Source organism: Acanthaster planci, linkage group LG06, assembly GCF_054643075.1.
Source record: "Acanthaster planci isolate LZ-2023a linkage group LG06, COTS_SCS, whole genome shotgun sequence".
Lineage (NCBI taxonomy): Eukaryota > Metazoa > Echinodermata > Asteroidea > Valvatida > Acanthasteridae > Acanthaster > Acanthaster planci.
This window is the reverse complement of record NC_141782.1, coordinates 13,067,616-13,086,295: the sequence shown is the minus strand read 5'-3', so window position 1 is coordinate 13,086,295 and position 18,680 is coordinate 13,067,616. Positions and strand designations below refer to the sequence as shown.

Sequence of the window (18,680 nt, the reverse complement as noted above, 5' to 3'; positions counted from 1 at the left end):
GAAGGGTTGACATCTCCAACACCGGGACAGGGGTATGTTTTAGGTATTGGATAGGCAAAAATCTTACACCAATTAGTAATGGTTGTGATAGCTTCTGGTTTTTTTGGGGGGGCTCAAACCTGCAGGATTTCACTTATAAGAAAAGAGATTTGCCTACAAGAACAAAAATTGTTGGGGGGCACATTCCTTTAAGAACCTTTCCTTGCTTCACAACACTTCAATAACACTAGCTCCTTGTAGGAATACTCCATTTCCTCTAACTCAGTGCAGGAAAGCTACACATATAGAGTTTCCATGTCAATCTGAAGGGCATTCCATTATTCACAATTTCAAATTAAATTAGCTGGTTCATAGTTAACATGAAAGCGAACATAGGCCCAATTTTGTCATGTCAGGTCACATATTGTAACTTGGAATTCGCAAAAGCTGACCACTTTGTACCAAATTTTTAAGCAAATTTTCTGAAAACTACATGTGTCCGTGATATGGAATTTGCCTTACTTTGGCTCTTTTAAAACCTTGAACAGGGCAACAGCTGCTTCATAAACAGCTAAATGAGTATAGTCAGTCAAACGGCTTGGCAAAAATCGGTGGTGAAATATTTCTTCTGGGAGACAGTGTTTTTGCTCACAGACATTGCAGCTACTTAGAATGGGAAAACCAGAGCTCTGACATGGAAAGGAGGAAGCAGATTAGGTCTACTTCATACCTGGTCCACTGTGGTGCCGATCCTTTTGGCCAGCTCATTTTTCTCAACCACACTCGGGTAGGTGTACTTGTACAACTGATCCCCATCCAGAATGTTGGGATGGGGATTGCTGAGCTTGCGCTGGTGGGACACAATGTGCCTATAGCGTTGGAGAAAAACTGAGAAAACAAAGTGCCTTTTTGATGATGGCAAGAAGCTTAACTGGAACCTGGGTTACTTTTGGAACCCTCCCCGGCCAGCTACCTTAACTGTCAAATTCCTGTGGCAAACTTTGTTTTTCCACAGGTTGATAACTATGCAGAGTTATAGTACAGTCACAAGTCAGATAGAATCAGAAGTTGTAGTACCTGTTTAGGCCAGGTCACAAGTGTTATATTCTTCGAGAGCGTCCGTATTTAAACAGCAAGCAAGTAATATCACCATCTGTCCATCTGTGACGTACATGCAAAGACATGACATCCCTCCCTTAAAAAAAAAAGAAATTTCGGTTTCCTTAGATAACGAGTAACAGGCAAAAGATTAATTACAACAATCTCCGTAACCTAATAATCACAACATTAACTTGAAAGCATAAATTTCAGCTTTTGAATCCAATCAGAAATATCGAATTTTAGGACAGTTTGTAAACCCTAGTATGACAAGCGTGCGTTTGTCTGGCCTCAGTGGGCTCATATTGTAGCTAAGTTTACTATGGACAAATTGAAGATGTTTTCCTTCATTAAGCATCATGGCCAAAATCTAAACCTAGTAAATGGATTCGGGCATGAGGCGACAACTGCGTTTTGTTGTGTTTAGGGAAGGCTTCTTTAAAAACAAGTCTCGTTTAAAGCATAAATATGCTACAAGTATGTTTCATAACACAACAAAAGTGTGCTACATGCATGCTTCCTAACAAACCAAACTTATAAAAAGTCTGTTCAGTTGAAGATACAGTCCTTACACATCGGATGCATGCCACTTTGTCTCTTGGGTCTCCCCAAACGTGGACAGGGCAGCTCCGTAACAACTGATGGGGTCACAGCGGGTGGAGTAGGCTATCAGTTACAGTCTCTGGGGGAATTGTTGCCTGGTCCGTGGTATCCCCACCGCTGTCCACTATGGGCTCACTGGCAGTATTGGTGCCTGTGTCGCTTTCACTCTGCATAAATTTCCGGGCATGGCTGGTGTTTCGTGAGTACTGGACTCCCTCTGGGGATGCAACAACCACACTGTTGCCGGTTTTACTCACGACGGTGAATGGGTCGGGAGCGAAGGGAATAGAAAGTTTGTTAGTTTGCTCCTGCCTTACGAGGACTTGGTCGCCGATCTGCACATCAGAGTATTTTGCATTTCGGCGAGTATCCGCATACAGTGTGGTTTCCCTTTTCTTTCAGCATCATGGTCGCAAACCTCCAATTCGGTATGATTATCCATGGATTATCTGCCTTGATAGTTGGTAGTTTGCCGCAGATTTTCCGGTTGAAGAGCAGCTCAGCAGGAGTTTTCCTGGCGGTGGGGTGTTCGGTTGCACGGTAGTTTGCGACGTATTTGGGCGGTTCTTTTCTCCAATCCTGACATGCAGCTTGCACAATGCAGATTCGTCTATTTTGTCAGCCCACCTCACCGTTTGCTTGAGCCCACTCGGCTGTTACTTTTACATGGGTTATTCCGTTCTCACAAAAGTCACGAAACTCTTGGGAGCGAAATTGCGGATCTTTAAGGGTCATCAGTGGTTGGCCGTGGCGGCTGAATGCCTCCTCCAGGGAGTAAATGATTTTGTCTGTGGTGGTGGAGCTCAGTATCTGATATTCACTATACCGGCTGTAGTAATCGACCAACACTAGGAATGTCCCGACGGAAGTGGCCAAAGTAGGCCTAGGTCAGTTGCTAGATCTTGCCACGGATAACGGGGAGTGGGGTCGGTCTTAGTGGTTGGGGGGTGGTCAGGTCGCGATGGAATTTGGTATCCGTGACACAACTTGCAGAACTTTCCCGCTGCTTCGTCCACTGCTGGCCACCAGACTTTCGTGCGGAGATTTTGTTTGGTGCCGACAATGCCAAGATGCCCCTTCGTGAGCAAGCGCCAGTGTCTGTTGACTCAATTTCTGCAGTAGGACGATGCGTGTTCCACTCAGAACAAGCTGTCCTATAATACATAGCTCTCCTGCGACCAGAGCGTACGCCTTACATTTGTCGAACGTACCAGTGCGAATTGCGTCTCTTACGTTTGCGAGCTCTCCGATCCGTCGTCGGCGGACAAGGCTTCGACTTGCCGCGTGGTCATGACACGTGGTGTCGCAGATATGGCCACGAAACGAACATACTCATCTGCACCATGGGCATGTTCTGTGTTGCCCTTGCTACTTGAGAGGCGTGACAAGGCATCAGCAATATTCTCACGTCCGGGGACATATACAACTTTGTAGTATGGTTGTAAGCGTAGTACCCAGTCTTCCATTTGGGCACATGGTTTGGGCACATGGGCACGTGGTTTGGAACGGAACGGCATCCATGCCGACTGGGCTCGCGTCACCTCTCACCTTCGTCGGTGCTGTTTTATCATATTACACGAGTTTGTTTGTTTGTTTGTTTGTTTTCGCTAGGCTTTCCCTGAGCACGTTGAAGGCTGCTTTCTGGTGTGGCCTAAATTGAAACGGAATGCCTTTTCGGGTCAGCTTGCGCCGCGGGTCGGACAGGGTAGCGAAGTTGGGTATGAATCTGCTACTGGACCCAACTAGGCCTAGAAAACTCCGAACCTCTGACACGTTCTCTCTCTAAATTCAGATACACCTCTGACGCGCTCTTGAGTGGGACCAATGCCCTTCTCTGAACAGGATCCCCATGAATATTAGCAGGCTCATGTTAAATTGGCCCTTCTTGGCATTCAGGGTAAGACCTAACTCCTGCAATCTGCGAAATACTGCGAGCACTCTACTGTCATGGGTATTTTGGTCAGGGTCTTGTATAATTATGTCGTCAGAGATATTTTTCTCCTTCGAGACCTGCTAGCACTTTTGCCATCATGTACTGTTTACTCGCGGAACTTACTCCGAACAGAAGTCGTTTGTTTTGGTATAGAACGAGGTTGAACAAGAACTGAATCGTCTTCAAGGTGCAGGAGTCATCTCCAAGGTTGACAAGAGTAAATGGGCATCACCCATTGTGGTTGTGCCTGTGTGGCGACTAGAAGGTGTCGGTAAATAAAGTTCTCACTGAAACACACCATACCTTGCCAAATGCTGAAGACCTGTTTGCATCGGGGGGTTAAGGTTTTCTCAACGCTCGATCTCACTAACGCATACCTCCAACTTGAGTTGGATGATAAGTCCAAAGAATATCTTGTGATAAACACACATGCGGGGTTGTTTCAGTTTAACTGACTCCCATGTGGAGTGTCTTCTGCTCATGGAATTTTTCAGAATGTAATGGATATCCTACAAGGCATTCCTAGCGTAGTGTCTTATCTGGATGATCAGCTCCATCTGAGCGTCAACACATTGAAAGGTTAAGTGAGGTATTGGGAAAGTATGGTGCAAGGGTCAAATCACAGAAATGTGAATTTTGTAAACCTTCTGTGGTGTATCTAGGTCACAAGCTGGACTGTAAAGGGCTCCATTCAACTTTGGAAAAACTAGAGGCCATTGTGCAAGCGCCCAGTCCCAAAAATGCAAGTGAGCTGCGATCTTACCTTGGGTTGCTGAATTACTACGGGAAATTTCTTCCAAATGTGGCTCCGGTTGTTCATCCACTGAATGTTCTGCTTTAGAAAAATACAACATGGGACTGGACGAATGCATGTGAAGACGTTTTCTTAGAAAGTAAGAAGTTGTTGTTAATAGCTCGTTGCTTGTTCATTATGATGTTGACATGGAACTCCGGCTGGTATATGCGATTCGTCAGATTATGGAGTTGGAGCGGTAATTTCGCATGTTATGCTAAAGGGTGATGAGCGGCCTATTGCTTTTGCATCAAGCACATTAACAAAGAATCAAAGAAACTATACCCAGATTGAACGTGAGGCATTGGTGCTTATCTTTGGTGTTAAGAAATTTCACAAATATTTGTATGAATGACCTACATGAACAACACCTGGGAATTTGTCGTATAATATGAATGCATTTGCCCGTAGTTATCTCTGATGGCCAGGTCTTGATCACAGGTCACAGACAGTCACTCAAATTGGGTCAAAGTTTACCCCAGGACTACTACAATAACAAGCAAACACTAGTATCAAAGATTGTTCAGTGCATATGGACTGCCAGGGGAAATTGTATCTGATAACGGTGCTCAATTTTCCTCCTCAGAATTTCAGGAATTTATGAGTAAAAATGGAATATGGCACAAACGTGTGACACCCTACCACCAGCCTCCAATGGGGCTGCAGAACGCACTGTTCAAACAGTAAAAAGAGCGCTCGTTTAGCAGATGCTAGATCCGAAAAAGCGAGACTTAGAGTAGAGTTAAGAAACGAGTTCTTGAACTTGCTCAGAAAGTAAGAGTCAAGAGCAATGTCGGTGGTCCAATCAAGTGGCTTCCAGGAAAAGTAACCAAAGTGTGTGGCCTTCGTACATATCTAGTACACATGTATGACAATGGAAAAACAAGATTTGTTTATATTGATCATGTGTTGGAGTCACAAGAAGGTGTTGATGCTGACAATGCTGTCATACCAGCTGTAGATTACGTGTACTCCCATCCATATAAACCCATCAATAATTTGTTTCTATAACTTGTATAATGAGTTTGTCGTGTTCAGCTACGGCCCACTTTTAATATTTGAGCATACATGATATTGGTTCCTTCCAAAATTTATCAAAGTTTAATTATATTTCTCCACTAAAGGATTTCATGTCGCTCGTGGAAGCCCGTGGAAAATCTTTGCTTTAGGGTATATTGATCAATTGAAAGCTTTCTGCCAGACACGATTGTGAGTAGCTCACAGAGTCCCCATTGCTGTTTTTTTTGTTGGATGAATCTGCACCAGATCGATATAATCTCCAATCAGGCCAATTTTTTGTCTTTCGGCGTCTGCACTAGTAAGCCGTGATCATGGTTATGATCATGATCCGAGTATTGTGAACTTTTTCTGAGTGCTCGGACAACAGCAATTACACAGTGTTATGAACGTACGTAGGTTTGAGAACGAAGCCGCAATTGAAGCTGTGAGACGGAAGTACATCTCCGTTGTTTCTCTTCACAATTACTCCCCTTAAGTTTCTTTGTAACGGTACAGTGCATTGATTTAACATGATCAGCAAGAACACCAGCCTGGTTGATTTCAAGATGCGCAAGGTACGGCATGCATCAAGGATGGATCCGGAGAGATGGGGAGGGGTCGTTAAAAAATAACGCATGAGACAATTTTAACGTCCAGTTGATTTTTAGATTTAAGTTGGTACAAATTAAGAAAATTAATTCATGCTAGGTGCACTGTTACTGTTAAAGCGGGATAAAATATTACATGCAACAGAGAACATTAAGTTTCATGTATATTAGTACTTTAAATGCACTTATCACAGTAAAAACGTCACTACAAAAAGTTGACATGCAAATGTGCATGATCAAGTGTCGGCATCAGTTTGTTTTAGCCAGGAAATTTACCCTTTTCCTTTTAAAAATAACTTCCCAGTCGAGACTGAATACTTTTTTATCGGTTCTCCCGATTCGGGATTAATGTGAAGTAGTTCCTTCATAGTTCCTTCTGTGATGCTAGCTTACTTTATGTTTTTAGTCGCAAAAAGAGTGACGACTTAGCTCAAGAAGGAGAAATGGCTAAGGTCTTCTTTATCGGATCTTTTTATCTGTCTCCTCTTTCTTAATTACCAATTTGCTGTGACAAAAGTCAAAAAGCTACAAATACATGCACAAACTTACTTTTCGAAGGGAAAACTCTGAACTGTTTCCCTATTGGACAATGAGCGAGTACCTTAAAGTGTGTAAAAATAAGCCGTTGTTAAAATTTCTACACTATATCAAGATAAATCGTGGGATTCAAGAATTTAATTACTCAGAAGTAGGCCTAACGTACTTACAATGGGACCATATCAATGTCAACTCTATTAATACCACGCCTCTGAAAACAGCTGCAAAAAGCTATCTGAAACCCTTTCCTGAATTTCTTGTATTTAAACTCATAGATTATTGGGTTTATGACGGAGTTCAAATAGAAGGCCACGTTACTGATTCCTCTCACGTAAATATTGGCTGTTGAACCACAGAAGGCAAAACGAGCCTTGTCTGATGGATACAGACAAATGACACTATTCATGTAAGTTGGCGTCAACAGTAAAATTAGAGCTCCAAAAACAATTGTCAGCATGTTAACCAGACGCTGTCTAGCAATCACAAGATCGTAGGCTGCTGCCCTTGCATGCTGCAGGTTGAGAGCTTTTGCTTGTCTTTTGAGAGTGACTTGCATCTTGTAGTAGGCCAAACTCATCGATGTTATGGGTATTAGAAAGCAAAAGAGAAATGAAAATACACCAACAGAAACTGAAAATGTCTGGTCTGAGAATTTGATTTCTGAGCACGCCTTGTCAAGATCCTTGCTGGATTCTCTTGTGAAAAGAAGAGGGGTGGGAAAAAGAAATGATGTAATCCACATCAGAGCAATAAGAAATTTCATCCTCGTAGCTGTGAGTTTCCTTTCATATTGTAATGGATGCACTATAGCGACATACCTTTCTAATGTTACCACACAGAGGCTGTAAGCTGATGCGTAAGCCAAAGCCCAGCCAATGAACCGAGATGGGAATAGTCGACAGAAAAGTTCTTTGCCACCAACGCTTGCAGGAACAAAACCAATTAATGCACAGCTTTCATGAACAAACAGGCGGAAAAAGACCGAGTACAGACACAGCAGCATGTCGGCCATTGCCAAATTCACCAGAAGAAAGTTGGTCCTATTACGTAGGAATTTCACGCGTAGAATGACGAAACACACCAAGAGGTTTCCTACGACACCGACGACTCCTTCCACTACCATGATCAGACAAATCCACTTACCCACTGTTGAGCCCTCGTGTTCGCTTTGTCCATGCGTGGCATTCATTGCAGAGATTTTTATTGACAATTTCTACAAATAGTTGGGTGTCGAAAGGTCCAACGGGAAGAGAGACACACTCTCAGTTGACGTTGTGAAATGAGATTTTCGATCTTTGGCTTATACAGCATCCTGTGTTCACGGTATTCTTCAACGGTAGGTTGCATCCCGCGGATTGAAGGAAGTGTACATGTGGAAGTCAGAATTAAATGGAAGCTAATTTAATTCACAGTCTCCCTCAAGTCAGTTTTTTTTCCACTTTGTAGTACACAGCATATGTGCAGATATCCGTATGATGCAGGTTTTTCGTAAGTAGAAGTATCAATTAAATCCTAGTTCAGCATTTCAAAATCGGGCAGAATTGACGTGTTAGTAACGATCAACATCGATGTTGCTTGATCATCCCAGAAACTGAAGATTGTTTTCAGTAGGCAGTGGTTATCCTCTTTCTTAAAGGCAGACAAGGAGTCTCAGACATGAGCATTTGCTGGTTATTTGGAATAATCTGTTCTCCTTTTATACTCATTAGTCTCTACAATTTTCCGTGGGTTAGAGCAGCCTGTTAACTTTCATATCTAATAGCGTGGTTAATTAATGTCAACTTGCAATACGTGTACGACTTGAAAGATGCAGAACGAAAGCGATGGTGACAGATTGTCTGGCTGTAACTTAAGTGCTCCGCTCGTATTTGTCAATCAACCGAAGAATTATAATGACCAACAAGTGCATAGTGTAGGACCGATGTCAATTTTAATGAATGCTTATCTGAATGTCACATTGAAGTGACAGAGGCAGCGAGCTCTGGAGACATGACAGAGCACGATTATCTTTCCAAGAATAACAAGTGGCGTAAATCTGTGTTGGTGAGTGGTCGATAACCCGTGAGGTGTTCCTGTTGAAGGGAGGAGACTGGCCGGAAACCACTTGAAACTGTCATTGGTGTCCCTCTGCCAACCCCTAGCTCTCTAAATTAAATTGGGTTTTTTAGGACCCATTCTTTTTTCTCCGATCATGTATCGTAATGACCATGAACCAAAAATGCGTGCCCAATTACTTAATGTGTTTTTCGATTGGCAATGAATCCTGGGATACCTCTCACTGAGGTATTATCGACTTACCCTTTGGGGATATGTTCCCTGGAATTTACACCCATGCCAATAACTCTTTCTGCTACCAAGGTCTGACGGATCCATTTGACTCCACGCTCCCAATTATCAGTATTTCTGATTAGAATATTTCATATTAGAATATGTGACGGCTATTGCAATGATGCTTTCTTAGGCAGTTGACCGTCACTATCCTTGTACAACACATTTAAAGAAACGTTTTGATAAAGTCCACCTGAATATTGATTTCTGAGACATTAGTTCAACAATATCATCATTTTCCATGCGGTTCAAGTTGACGGAATATTTTGACTGCGGAATAATTCACAGGTAACGATTGTCATGATGTCCTATTTTTCGCCATTGCTTTCTTTGCATGGTCTGTGTCTGTAGCAGTGGCATAGCCACAGACGGGCCTTGGGACAAGCCCCCCCCCCTTTCCCAGAGCCCACGTGCCCCACTAAAAATTGGAGGAATGGATATTGAACAGGGCTAAAAAAAACTTGCCCAGAAAACACACCACTGAAAGCTGGTTGCACTCCCAAAAGATGGCGGTGCCCCTTTGTGCCCACCCCCACTACTAAAATCTTAGCTGCGCCACTGGTCTGTGGTTCTAGAGGTTTGCAGTAGCAACACCAATGGTGTTATCAACGCCAGTATTAGTAGCAATAGCAAACCATTACCAAATGCAATAGATAGACCAATGCAAATGGAAATAGCAGTATCAATGCCAAGACAAACAGGAAAAACCAACACGATGGACCTGTTACATGTCCAATTTGAATCAATAGTTCATATTATCAGAAACTCTTTATAACAAAAGTATATACATTTCAAAATTATTTTCCTTAACAATTCTTGCGTAGCTATTTTTTTTTGGGGGGGGGAGGAAGTGGGTGAGTGTGCTAGTTTCCTTTCACAGTTTTCGATAGAGTGAATTCACCTTAATTGACATTGGACATACCTTAAAATTTGTCAAAAGCAGAATTGCACGGACGAATTTTGCCTATGGTAGGGGTATAGACTCCGGCGACCCTGAGATAAAAAAAAAGACTTCGAGCAAGCTGCGTTGATTGTTGATCTAGAGAAGATTGGTTCCTGGATAGTAAGCAACACTAATTGCAGTCTGTCAAAGCATCATTTGCCGCGTAATTTATGAGATGCAAGTAACAGGAGACAAGAAGTAATTATTGTGTGGTTATGGTGAGATGAAAGGCGCATTCATTAATTCGCGGCTTCTTTCGTACAAACGCCCAGTTAAGATTCAGTCAGATCAAAATTAAATGTAACGCGGCCGGGTTAATTTTGGGAAAAACCGGAATGGGCTATGCGCTTTTGCGGGGATTATGGGGTAAAACCAAAGGTTTGACTGATTTGACAGCCATTGCATTCTCGATGTCATTTCTTGTTGCTGAAATTCCAGCAACTAAGGATTACTTGTGTCTCTTAAGTTGGTTTTTATCACTGTGCTGCTTGTATTTAGGCCAGTGATACAGCAACGCATTTGTTGCAACGTGAGGTGATTCAAGAAGGTACAGGACGTATTTTTGGTGAGAATTTCTCTTTGAAAATGACCAATTATTCTGCAGTTGAAAGAAAACGAAGCTTCTTGTAATGAATGAAAATGAATGTCCATCAAGAAAATTGGGAGGCAGTGCCGCACGACTGTGCCCAACCCTGGATCTGTTATTGTTGAATCATCGATAATAAACATTCACTATACACCTCATTCACAGCTTTCACTCTATCACTTAGGAGAAATGGACACAAACACGTTTGGGATCAGTTTCATCGTCGAAAATGTAGGAAATGAAGGTTACAAATGAAGTAAAAAAAAAAAATTGCCTTGTGGGTTCTGAGCCCAGGGAAATGAAAAAAAAACTGTGGTGAGGGAAAAATCCAAAAGTTATGCGGTGTTGACCAAGCATTCAGGCGCACGGACTCCTGAAATTCGCTAGGAATCGCAGTTACCGGCTTCCATGTAGGACTCTTCTGGGATCTCGGGGTTCCCGGCCCACCGCACTTCCTCCCTGCCCATCCATTTAACCCTAAAAAGGATTCGAGCGACCATGCAAGGGAGGAAACGAGACAGGCCCCTAAGCCCTGGCCGCCGAGTCGGCCACATGTCTCGAACCTGTACTTAGGCGCTCACCTGGACTTCGCGGACAGTCCCAACAGAAGAGCTTACCCGGTTGGCTAAGGTACTGATGGTATTTGACGGGGTGAATTAGAGTCTCTTATAGCAACTGACCGACGTCAAGCTTCGGAAAAATAAAAAGACACCCCTAGGATTCGAACCCACCGTCTAACGATCCAATGGTCGTGAGCTTAACCACTCGGCTGCTTCAGAGATACAGTTATTCGGCGTTCATATTTATTTAAACACTTACGGCCATTGTTTGTGTGGGTGCGTTTGTGTGGGTGTGTATGTTTGCTACGTGACGCACTATTGTGGCGTTTTCCCAAGTCTTTACACAGCAAAATTCTGTAAAGGGAGGGTACTGATTTTTATCTCTTAAATTCTTATACAATGTACCCATCAGATAGATGGATTCAGCCGGGGAGAAGTCTTGTCTAATTGCTGTATATCTAATGTTTGTAAAGACCTTTTTCTGAGATGTCACAATCATGGTGGACCGCAATGCGTTGTGATGGTAATCTACCTATTCAAGATAAACTAGTCAAGTATGCGCTTCAACCACATGCGCTTGCACGTTCCTACGGGCAGCTTCAAACCACATGCGCTTGCACGTGGTTGAAGCTGCCCGTAGGAACATATGCGATCAGCATGGCCACGGCGGTCCACACGTGGTGGTTTTGTTTACATCAAGCGCAATCCAGTCACGTCGGTGAAAAAGGTCAATTGTCCTTGTTCTTGTCAGTCCCAGGTCGGGGTACAAACCCTCTTAGCTTCACCCACTAATCACGGACGTATATAAAAACCTGGACTTGCAACGCCTTTGTATGAAGAGGAAGACAACCAGCGGCCATTTTACCGAGACGAATACAAAGGCGTGGGTTGGCTCCCCTCTATTGACGTCAGGAAGAACGAAGGTGGGCATTGCCAGGAAAGCTTTGAGTTAGGCTCGGTAAAATGGCCGCGAGTGGATTCAATGATCTCTATAAGCTGATTGGCGTTGCGAGTCCAGATTTTATTATACACGTCCGAGCCACCAACTTATATGCTGCCCTCTATTTTATGCTCAACTGTTCATATTAATTGTCCCACGTGATTTAATTGTAAAATGCATTTTGAATCTAATAACGAGCATTTCTGTCATACCTATGTGTCTTTTTAAGGCAATGATGAAATAAACGTGTGTGCACCAAAAATATCAATAAGTTCAGCATTTATTTTTGATGCTAGCTTGGCATGCTACCTGACTCCAAACTAAATCTTTGAATGTCAGAAATCTGTGAAAACATTTAACGCACGAGTTTGCACATTGCTACTTGGTCCGTAATGTCACAGTCTTCTCTATTGAGAGATGGTTGGTACCATTATTATTTTTGCACAGTACAATCTTTTTAATGTATCGAATGAATATGTCAAATGAAATGGGAAAACTGATCATAGCCTAACGTCGTTGTTTTACAATGTTCACAAAATAATTTGATCTTGTCTAAGAGTCTGAACCAAACCTCTTAATTTTAAAAAGATGCCTAACTTTATGAAGCTAACTCAGCGGCCACCTCAAAAGATTTTAGACTCATCACAGGAATGATGGATTGTCGGTATGCATGGTAATATCCGCTGCATACATCACGGAATGTGGAGTGCATTGAGAACACGCTACAATGATTCCAAGGATTCCAAAGATGGCAATGATAGCCATACAGACATAAAATACTTGTACCTATAAAACATCGGGCACAGACGGTAATTTCAGGAAAGGTACCGTTCCTAAAAACCACGGGCAAACCGCTACCTCACCCTTGGGGTAAATTTGGTCGAAGGTTTTACATCAAGAGACAAGATTGGTATTAACAGTGGCAAATTATATCTATCAAATTTTTGGTGTTTCTTCTTACTTGAACGTTTTTGTTTTATTTTATTGATTTGAATGTATAATAATGTAAAGTGTTAGTACTATGTCATGTTCGGTCACTCCAGTATGATTGCAAAGCCTGCATAAATCAGCCAAACTTTTAGCTCATAGGCTATGTAAAATATATAGCTATGTTTACTGTTCTGGCGATCCCCATTCATAAATTAAATTCAACCATGAATAAAAAGGACAACAGAGAATGTGGCAAATAATAGCAGAGTTATTGGATAACAAAACTTTGCCCAATCCTCGAATGGACTGTTTTATTAAGCAAACAATCACTCGATGTTGAGTAGAGGTACACATTCGAAGTGCTTTGTAACACTAATGTGGGTGCATCAAAACTAAAAAAAGTAGACGTGCAGCTGCACGTGACCTGCTGCTATTAATCTATTTGAAGCCATAATAAACTCAACGGCAACGGTAGCGTACAGTAAGGAAAAATTACTCAGAAAAAGATAAGGATTTTTACAGAGTAACATCGTGCGTGACAATTGAGCACCATGACTGGCCAGTGGCCCACATTGAGGAAAACCGATAACATGATGGGTCATAAAAAGCAATGGTTGCGGGGAAAACAATGCTTGTTGTTTTATTAGTCGCAAAATACAATGTTGCCCCGACAAGTATAGCCTAGCGCCCTAGGGAGAACAACCACAATACTCCTACTGCCATTATGATATCCTGGGGAATAATTGGATGCTCCCCTGTTAAAAGGCATTCGGCAGAGATTTCTACTACCATGGTAACTCTACTGTGGACCATAAAATCCACACTCGGAATCTGATGTATCAAGATAAAGGGAAACAATGAGTAATTACGGAGAAAGGGCGACGACAACAGAAAACCGAATCATTACTTAACCACATCTGTCATCTCACGTGATGCTGATGCATAGAGCTGCCATCATCTAAGGCAAAACGTATTGCTATAATTAAACAACACGAAAGCATCATCTTCAATGCTCTTTTAATGAAACAAATGAAAAAGAAGATCGAGTCATGAATTCAACTGAACAACTTGTAACTATCGGGAGCCAAAAGGAGACAAGTGGGTCTGTCACACACTGGCAGAAGGAGTGGTCGGTGTGCTTTGTCATTCCACTCGTCAAATTTCTACACAATATGACTTTCCTAATTGCTGGTGAATTTGGCTGCATTTAACTGCACCCTCAGAACCACATGTACACACTGGTTGATTTTGTGCCAGTAAGCATTAACAGAAGACAACTTGTCTGTCGACTTTTGGTATCGCTAGTAACTTTCAGTCTAGCTTTTGTCCAACGTAACAGCCTACAGTCTCTGCATAATAATTAACTTATAAAATGCATTGTGCACTAAATAAGCACCACATTGTCATTCTGTTATCAGGGTACACAGGGAAAAAGGCTAAGCTCACAACAGTTTCCCTCCAAAGGATTAAATTAAAACACTACATTTCTATGCCAGGGGTGATATCTGCATGTATCGCATCTGCAGAGTTTTCAATTCCTCATCAGTCTCTCCACTTAAAAGTGTGTTGTTAATCTCTCCACATCCATCAAGTCATCCATGATCTGCAAAGGAAGATACAATCAGAAAAATCATTTCTTTCAAGTCCAAGTACCATACATCCTTCAGGCCGAAAAAAAGTCTTTTGTTTCTGGTCAGTACAGGTGTCAATTTCAAGCACGCACATCATTTTTTTCTTTTCTCTGCATGAGCTGCCACAGAGCCCTCTATTGCTGGACTGCCTGAACATTTTTGTGGGCAGCTCAATCTGTTACTCAGGGTGATAGATCCCAATGAGATCGATGTTGAACAATGATAGCAGACTACATGTATGAATACAAAATTGTCTGTTGTCAACTTTTAATCATAATAAATTTGGTCTAGTCCCATAACTCGACAACGTATTTTTGCATAATCCAACCCTGGAGGAGAAAAAAAAACCTGTCACTGCATCAATTAATCAGTCTGACCAGAGACAAAGTATTTTGTTTTTTGGCCTGAACACTGTGTGTGACAGACAGGTTTCTCAAGTGAGTTGGCAATGCATGCCCCAAATGGAGCATGCTGGAGGCCATTCTGGAATAGCAACATGACATTTGTGAGCATAGGTCAGCCCATCAGCGTAGCCATACAGACACTTACGCATGTATTGTTTACAAATGTGCTGTCCTTTTCACATATTGAACTGGCTCACAAAAAGGCATCTAATGATAAGTAATGCATGGTGCTGTTACCATATGATGATAAGTAGTAGGCCCTACCACAGCAAACAAATTTCCAACAATTCACTGACTGCTTGACATTTAAACAAGTTGAAGGTTTGACATCTCCAACACCGGGACAGGGGTATGTTTTAGGTATTGGATAGGCAAAAATCTTACACCAATTAGTAATGGTTGTGATAGCTTCTGGTTTTTTTGGGGGGGGCTCAAACCTGCAGGATTTCACTTATAAGAAAAGAGATTTGCCTACAAGAACAAAAATTGTTGGGGGGCACATTCCTTTAAGAACCTTTCCTTGCTTCACAACACTTCAATAACACTAGCTCCTTGTAGGAATACTCCATTTCCTCTAACTCAGTGCAGGAAAGCTACAAATATAGAGTTTCCATGTCAATCTGAAGGGCATTTCATTATTCACAATTTCAAATTAAATTAGCTGGTTCATAGTTAACATGAAAGCGAACATAGGCCCAATTTTGTCATGTCAGGTCACATATTGTAACTTGGAATTCGCAAAAGCTGACCACTTTACAGCTCGAGCAAATTTTCTGAAAACTGCATGTACCTGTGATTTCAAATTTGCCTTACTTTGGCTCTTTTAAACCCTTGAACAGGGCAACAGCTGCTTCATAAACAGCTGAATGAGTATAAACAGTCAAATGGCTTGGCAAAAGTCGGTGGTAAAATCTTTCTTCAGGGAGACAGCTTTTTGACTCACAGACATTGTGGCTACTTAGAATGGGAAAACCAGAGCTCTGACATGGAAAGGAGGAAGCAGATTAGGTCTACTTCATACCTGGTCCACTGTGGTGCCGATCCTTTTTGCCAGCTCATTTTTCTCAACCACACTCAGGTAGGTGTACTTGTACAACAGATCCCCATCCAGAATGTTGCGATGGGGATTGCTGAGCTCACGCTGGTGGGACACAATGTGCCTAGAGTTTAGAAAAAAGAGAAAAGAAAGTGCTTTTTTGATTGCAAGTAGCCCAACTTGAACCTGCGTTATTTGCAGAATCCTTCCAGCTACCTCAACTGTCAAATTCCTGAGGGCAAACTTTGCTTTTCCAGTTGATAACTATGCAGAGTTATAGTCAAGTCACAAGTCAGATACAAGCTCAATTAGAAGTTACAGTAGCTTTTTAAGTCAGGTCACAAGTAATTAAGAATCCAGGTTGTGCAAAATGGCAGAGTAATATCATGGTTTATATTTAACCAGCCAGTTTGTGAAATATGACAAATGACATGATTGGCTTGCAATGCCTCGTGAGGACTTGGTCACAACTTAATCATTCAGACTGTGGAAAAGATTTTGGAAGCATAATGTACGAGTGCTTCAGGGGGTGATAGTACTATTAAACATCACGCCATTACTTTGGAGCAACCCCTTTTAAGAAGTAAATTACATGTATATACATGTATGCACTTGTTAGTGCATTTTCTTTTACGCTGTTAAGACTTTGCTGAGCAACAACTTGCAACAGAAATGAGGCTCAGGAAATACTGTAAGGAATCAAGCTCATTAAGAAAGTGTTTATTAGAAAAGCAAAGATTATTTCAAAGACTATCTTTATTAGCTGTGTCACTTTGTAGCAGGTTTACCATTACACTTATCAGTGGTGGAAAGTGCTATGCTGGGGTAAGGGGATTGCTCAAGAAAGGAAAACCTGACAAGCAGTGGGCAGGTTAGATCAAGGACCACTAGTTTAACTAGTGGTTGATTCGTGATGTACCTCGCGCATGTGCAGTGAAGTTGAAGTGCAAATGCCCCCAGGTTGCCACAGGGAGGGCAAAATAGCAAAAATAAGTGATAGGCTACTTGTGAATAGTTGACAAGACTAGTCCAATCATTGTCGACCAGCGTGTGCTCAATCAGAGTTGCTCCAACTGTGGTTAACTACGGTCCTTGATCAACCTTGCCCTGAATTAAAACTCCTCATCCTTTTGACAGGGCCATGCACGGGTCACAAAATATAACCACTGGGCATAATTTCCCACAGAACAACTCAACCAAGTGAAACCTGGCTAGAAGTTTTCTCTTTTGTTAACATGTTGTGTTGATATTCACCTGTGCGCTTTGGGGTTTAGTCCTCCAATGTGCATGATGCTGGTTGTAATGGCATTCTGCAACATCAGCAGGCGCCTGTAAGTCTTCTCAGTCATAGGTAGAAGCATGCCAAGGCTGCCATCTAGAGATGCTGCGATTCAGAAAACAGAATAAAGAGAAACAAGGTCTGCTGATGAGGTCTTGCCTTCTCGATTCATGGGTTGTATCAGGAGATAGTTCTGTGCAGCTGTTAACAAGGGCAGATCCAGAACCATTTTTTTTCCCCTGAGGGCACAATAGGTTTTGGGGAGACAAAAAATTTGGAAATTTCTGTACGTAATCTGTAAGGGTCTTTCTTAGAGGTGAGGTCAAATTTTGGGGGCTTCTGACACATTTTGGAAGGAAGGGCAACAAACGCTCATAAAACTTGTCTTTCATTTATTTTCAAAACCCACAAATTGCTGCTTCTCTGATGGAAGGGGAATCACGGCCCCTTCCCCCCCTCTGATTTCTCAGTGGCTGCATATAAGTTAGGTGTGATCCGGTCAATCGAAATTCTACACTAAAAGAAAAAAGTACAATTGAAATCAATTGTTTATCAAGGGGAGCTTACCATAATAAACTACATGTCTTCTCTCAGCTGGCCCTGTGATTGGCTTACTGGATGCTGGGTCACTCAGCTTGCACCGCACACGCACAAATGAGTTGATGTGACTGCCAACGTTGATGTCACCGCGGCGGAGCAGCCTGGTCCCTCCACAGCTCTCACGAGCTGACAAAAAAAATCCACAAAGTGATTCAAATGCTCTATGGACAGACACAGTGAATCAAAAGTTGAATTAACAAAACAAACCTCAGACACCTGTAAGATTCTATTGTATCTGCATTTTATGAAAATTTAACCCTAACATTACTCAGTCCTTCCATTTTACTACTAAAATAAATTATGCAGAATTTTATTACCTGCAAAGAAAAATATGTACAAAGCCATATGAAGTGGAAAGTGCATGGGTGTTATAGTAATGGGGGGGGACCCCCAAAGGATCCCCCTTAACCCCTACTGAGAGAAAAATAAAAGGGGGAAAGAAAAGAAAACAAACAAGAGAAAGGACAAAAGGACAAACATTATCAATTTGCTTGAAAACAGTCAGGAATTCACCTGCGTCAACAGTAAAGAATTTATCAGTTTGATGATGAGACCTTTTCTTCCACCCCTAAAATGTCCTCCATCTAGGAGAAAAATCTGGGCGATGCACATGGAAATGTGGATGAGCACCAACTACTGTTCCTTCATAAACCTTGTAGCCTTCCATTCCCTATTTAAGATTTATTCATGCAGAGGTGGGTTCAAGTCTGTGGCTATTATGCGAACCTTGCCTGAGTCTCTTTTCTCGACAACATTCTGATTGTCATAGGCTGATTTCATCATAATTTTAATAGACAGTGCTGTATTTGAGTCCATCACAAGTCCTTTCACTTCACTAGTCCCTTCATAAGTCCAGTCACAAGGACAGTCATAAGTTACAACGTGAACAATGA

At 42.0% G+C, this 18,680-nt stretch overlaps 2 protein-coding genes across 2 annotated transcripts in view; both read right to left on the bottom strand.

Annotated features, from left to right (window-relative positions):
- Positions 1–5,926: 5,926 nt before the first annotated feature.
- Positions 5,927–8,230, bottom strand: LOC147798831 (neuromedin-U receptor 2-like). Its single transcript, XM_087138276.1, has one exon. It carries the CDS (start codon positions 7,737–7,739, stop codon positions 6,717–6,719), a length of 1,023 nt encoding a protein of 340 aa, XP_086994402.1. The 5' UTR covers positions 7,740–8,230; the 3' UTR covers positions 5,927–6,716.
- A 4,875-nt stretch (positions 8,231–13,105) lies between these two features.
- Positions 13,106–18,680, bottom strand: part of cpsf1 (cleavage and polyadenylation specific factor 1) — a 77,148-nt gene continuing 71,573 nt past the window's right edge. The window contains exons 34-37 of the mRNA XM_087137953.1: positions 17,755–17,913; positions 17,163–17,292; positions 15,894–16,032; positions 13,106–14,440 (exon numbers count right to left, since the gene is read on the bottom strand). Coding sequence (XP_086994079.1) covers positions 14,393–14,440; positions 15,894–16,032; positions 17,163–17,292; positions 17,755–17,913 — 476 coding nt within the window. The 3' untranslated portion in view covers positions 13,106–14,392. The remainder of the gene's footprint in view (positions 14,441–15,893; positions 16,033–17,162; positions 17,293–17,754; positions 17,914–18,680) is intronic.

Excerpts from the sequence above, each read along its gene's own strand:
- LOC147798831 (XM_087138276.1), bottom strand. The coding sequence starts at position 7,739 with ATGAATGCCACGCATGGACAAAGCGAACACGAGGGCTCAACAGTGGGT.